The 5,000-nt window shown below is 43.8% G+C and overlaps 1 protein-coding gene across 2 annotated transcripts in view; it reads left to right on the top strand.

The window, feature by feature from the left end:
* The window catches only part of LOC134435504 (AT-rich interactive domain-containing protein 1B-like), a 302,917-nt gene that overhangs the window by 252 nt on the left and 297,665 nt on the right, over positions 1 to 5,000 (top strand). For both annotated transcript variants that reach the window (XM_063184526.1, XM_063184525.1), the window contains exon 1: positions 1 to 1,260. This exon is cut by the window's left edge and continues 252 nt beyond it. In XM_063184526.1, the coding sequence (XP_063040596.1) occupies positions 25 to 1,260 (1,236 nt within the window). In that variant the 5' untranslated portion in view covers positions 1 to 24. The remainder of the gene's footprint in view (positions 1,261 to 5,000) is intronic.

Here is a 5,000-nt window from a genome sequence, read left to right as displayed (position 1 = left end):
TCACCGGGGGATGTTGGAGTGACCATGGCCGCGCAAGTGGCATCAGCGCCGGCGGCATCTAATAATAAAAACAAAAAATTATCCGGAGGTTTGAGTCAAGAATTGAACTCTGGAAAATCAGGAGGGACGACGCAGGGATCTGGAGCAATGCTTGGAGCCGGAGACGGGGCTACGAGTCTGAATAATGTAGACCACCGTCTAACGACTGAGTTGAACATAACCAACAGAACTTGTACACCAGCGAACAATAATTCTGACAAGACTAAGGAAAGTGGAAATATAACAACTTCTGGTTCTTCGTCCAACTCGACGACATCTCCGAATATGGAAACGGGTTTGATATCAAATCACAAACTGAAAGGCATCGGAGGAGATCTCCCCTCATCTATGAACCGCGCGCCTCAGCAGACACAGTTCAGCCAGTTTCCTCATCACCAGCGCCAGCTGCAAAGTAACAACATCAAGAACCAAATCATGACATTGGGAGATAACGACAATCAGCAGCACGGAGGTAAAGAGAATGTTTTGGGGAGACATGTTGAGCATCAGCAAATGCTGAATAAAGGGGCAGAGGATCAGCCATGCAAACCAGAGCAGATGGGCAGCAGGTTTGAGCAAGCCAACTTTGGACCAGCGAACACGAATAACCACGCTCAGACTGCTGGTGGCAAAAGTGGCGCTTCTGAGTTTAATAATTATTATGGTAGTAATTCAAGAGCAGGACCCTGCTTTGATCAACATGGCGGCCAACAAAGCCACGGAATAGGAATAATGCATTCCTCGACTAACAATAATGTGGAAAACTCACATGAAAGCTATAACAGTCAGTACAACCACTACCCCGGGTACCGACAGGGCTACGGCAGCGCGGGCTACGGTATGATGGGCGGCTCGCGCCAGGGAAGTAACATGTTGATGGGTCAAAGCAGCAACTCTTCTGGCCAGAGCAAAGGCTTGCCATCTGCAAGTTCGTCTGGAGGAAATATCGGGAGCTTTCAGAGATTTCCTGGACAAAGCCAGCATCCTTCGGGGGCTACTCCGACATTGAACCAGCTTTTGACATCCCCCAGTCCTATGATGCGAGGATATGGTGGTGGTTATCCAGAGTACAGTGGCTCGGCTTTACCTCAAGCGGGTATGGGGATGAGCAAAGAGATAACTTCTCAGTATGGATCTTCGGCCCATGGATGGGGAGGCCAACGGAATCACCCCGGTATGAGCCCTGGAAACGGAGCTCACGGAAGTCTGAACAGACCTCAGGTAAATACCTCATCCAAGATTTTCTTGTGAAGGGTTTGAATGACAGTGGACTAAAGGCTAACTTTAAAAGCTGTTTTGAATGCGTAGCCTATATCCCTGCGCGAGCTTTGCCCGACCCAGCCTGCAGCCCTTCTATGGCTGGTTACACACACAACTCTAAATATCGAATGAGGAAACTCAAATGTAGAATTTATTTCACTTTGACGATTCATATATTTTTTTTCTGCTGGCGAATGTTCTTGAATGTCAAGTTTAGGCCTACTCTGCCTCCAGTTTAGTAGTGTTAGGCTATTTAAGTGAAAGGCCTGCAGTAAGCCTCAGATACTTAGTTGCTATTATACACGCATGCACCCCGCTGTCCAACTGCTACATTTTAATAATATAATAGTCTGAAAGATAATATGCCAGTGAAACGTATTCAACTGTTTGATAAAGTCTCAAAGTCATGGTTTGTCTCCAAAAGTGGGCCTGTACACAATATACTGCGCCTTGTTCATTGGACCGGAAGGTGCCTGACTGCGTTTGCCTGGCTTCTCAGTTTGAATTGCGGAGCCAAAACTGCATAATAGTCTTCTCGGACAGCTGGCTCGGAGTTGACATCAAATCTGACATCTGATTGGCTCTGCGTATCCACGGGGCCTTTTGTAAATAAAGAAAAAAAAGTGCACTCGCGGTCACCGCGCAGCTGCCAGTCACAGAGGCGCGAGCTGTGGTTGAACGTGATAGCGTACATAATAAATGACAAGTAGTTACAAAACTTCAACAGACAACATTTCACCCTTTATAATATCTTGACATACAAACACATATTTTGCTCAAAGAAAAGTGACCTGAATTCAATGAAAGCATAACAGAAGAATTGATGACATTCTGACTGATTTCCCCCTGGTTCTGTTCCATATTTTAACTTAATGAAGAATAACCAAGTTCCCATCAATTAGGCTAAGAGACGTTTAGGACGTTTGATGAGAGAATTAAAGAAAATAATAAGGATATCATCCTCATCCAGTTCGGCTGTTATTGTCGCCCACATTACATCAGCCTCCGAAATAAATGTTATAATACACGGTCAACGGTCGTGAACCATGTTTCTGTATGGTAAGCAAAGTTTTGAATTATACTGTCAATATGGGCGCAATTTAACTAGTTTATCTTGACAATTCTGGTGAAAGTCACACATTAGCTGGCACATTCAGCTATGGCCACAGGTCAGATAGTGTTGTTGTATTTTGTGCTGTAGGCCTGTAGTTATATAGGGTATCTTGAAAATAACATTGAGCTGCACGCAGTAGGGGCCTTATGAATAGCCACAATGATGTTAAAAACAAATGTTATATTTAAGAATTAGGCCTAGGCTACGATACAAAATAGGCTAATAGAATAAAAATGCAACATTTTATTTACTGTGTTGGGCATACAATAACTAACAATGCAAGTGAAAGAAAAAAAAACATCACCTTTCACCTGTTGCCAGATTATTTGTTTTGTTTTATCAGGTTATGTTACAGAGATATCCACATTCCCTCCACCACAATAAGAGTGTTATTACACTTTTCCTGGCTTGCCACCAGAATAGAGAATCTCTCTCTCTCTCTCTCTCTCTCTCTCTCTCTCTCTCTCTCTCTCTCTCTCTCTCTCTCTCTCTCTCTCTCTCTCTCTCTCTCACACACACACACACACATACACACACACACACACACACAGTGCTTCACACACGCTTGGCTTTATGTCGAAGGCAGCTAAGGGGAAGTGATAGTAGAATTCATCTGAAGTTGTCCCCTGTCATAATAAGAGCTAGCATTGTTCTCGATCTCCGTTCACTCAGCCATAAGAGGACCGGCTCTGAAGTCACCAGTGCAGCAAGGCAAGCTGATGAATATCTGTGAATGTCTAGTTGACCCCATAACCCCTATCTCTGTCTGCCATGGTCCTGTTCACTTAGTATTTTGCCTTTGCACGGAGCAATTGTTCTGTAGCCTTTTCAAAACAATAGAAATACGTTTGGTGAGTGCACATTTTTTGACTTTGCAAAAATGTTTTGTTTCGTCAAAATGTCTGAATTAGTGGTACTTAGGCCTACAAATAACAACAATGAGCTTATTTTGTAGTTAGCTCATATTTGTGTATTTTTGTATAATTCATTTTAATGTGTGTTTTAGTACATGAGTGCTCCATGGAAATAAATTATTCTAGGCTGCGCTGTAATAACATAAATGACTCTTAAAAACCATAATCAGGAGTTGTTGTTATAAATGTGGTAACATTCGTATTTCTAGCCCAAAAAATATCTTGACCGCAAGTTAATTTTGCCGATTTCCAGAAATTCTTTTGAGGTAAAAAAAAGAGAGACTAGAGATTTTCAAAAGCTGACCACTGCCAGACAGGCAGAGGTGTTGTCTTATCTGTGGGAGTGAGAGAGAGGAGGAAAGAGGTGATATGAGAGAGAGAGAGAGAGAGAGAGAGCGAGAGCGAGAGAGAGCGTGAGAGAGCGAGCGAGAGAAAGTGAGAGCTACAGAGAGAGGAAGGCAGTGTGTGTGTGTGTGTGTGTGTGTGTGTGTGTGTGTGTGTGTGTGTGTGTGTGTGTGTGTGTGTGAGAGAGAGAGAGAGAGAGAGAGAGAGAGAGAGAGAGAGAGAGAGAGAGAGAGACAATATAGTACACACAGAGTGAGATGGCCTGTGTGTATGTGTGTGTGTGTGTGTGTGTGTGTGTGTGTGTGAGAGAGAGAGAGAGAGAGAGAGAGAGAGAGAGAGAGAGAGAGACTGTGTGAAAGAGAGAGAGACTGTGTGGAAGAGAGAGAGGCTGTGTGACAGAGGCTGTGTGAAAGAGAGAGAAAGAGGCTGTGTGAAAGAGAGAGAGAGAGGCTGTGTGAAAGAGAGAGAGAGAGAGGCTGTGTGTGTGAAAGAGGCGGCTATGCCAGCAGCTGTTCCTGGCCCGCCGTGCTCCTGTCCGCGCCGGCCGCGTTTGCTTTTGTTTTGCGTGTGTGGTTTGTTTACATGTCGGCCTCAGAGCTGATTAGGAACAACTGAGTGAAATTTTAATTTGCTCTGTTGCTCCTGATAAGGGGGCCTGGCAGTGTTTTCATCTTCCAGGATGAAACGCCACGTGCAGGAGCGTAATTGGCAGATGGGTTATCCCAGGACTGCCCGTGGCTTTGTTAAAATGCCAATTAGTTCTGATTCGCCATGACAAAAAAAAGAAAGGGAACAAAGAAAGCAGGAGAGAGGAAGAGAGGAAAAGGAAGAGAGAGAGAGCAAAAGAGACACCAAATGATACAGAAATTGACCAGCAAGGTTTCCTGCTTCTCATAGTATAATTAGACTGCTAATAAAATAATTGAGGCTTTTTTTTGGAGGGTTTAATCCTGTGATACTGTAGAAGTTGATTGTAGATGAGACACACCAGAAGGGAAAAAAACGGCATCGATCTAAATGAGAGTTATTGTTATGGATACTTATAGGCCTATGTAATTGGGGACGTAGCAATTGTTGAAATATGCTAATGCTAATGCTAATGATCTGTCGGTTTTTGCCGTCAATGTAGCAGCATGGGGCCAAAATGTGTTTCATCGAGATCATTTATCGAGCTCTCCAGGAGTTTGGTAGAATCATTGAAGGTGTATCTTTATGATTGCCAAAGGGAGGCATAGGGAGCTGACTGGCATGATGACGAGGGGTGTAAAAAAATGTCATGACAATGCATCGCAATATGTATTTCCACAATATAATGCGTCAATTTATGA

Source organism: Engraulis encrasicolus, chromosome 19 (genome assembly GCF_034702125.1).
Source record: "Engraulis encrasicolus isolate BLACKSEA-1 chromosome 19, IST_EnEncr_1.0, whole genome shotgun sequence".
Classification (NCBI taxonomy): domain Eukaryota; kingdom Metazoa; phylum Chordata; class Actinopteri; order Clupeiformes; family Engraulidae; genus Engraulis; species Engraulis encrasicolus.
Note: the sequence above shows the minus strand (reverse complement) of the source record. Positions and strands in the feature narration are given on the sequence as shown.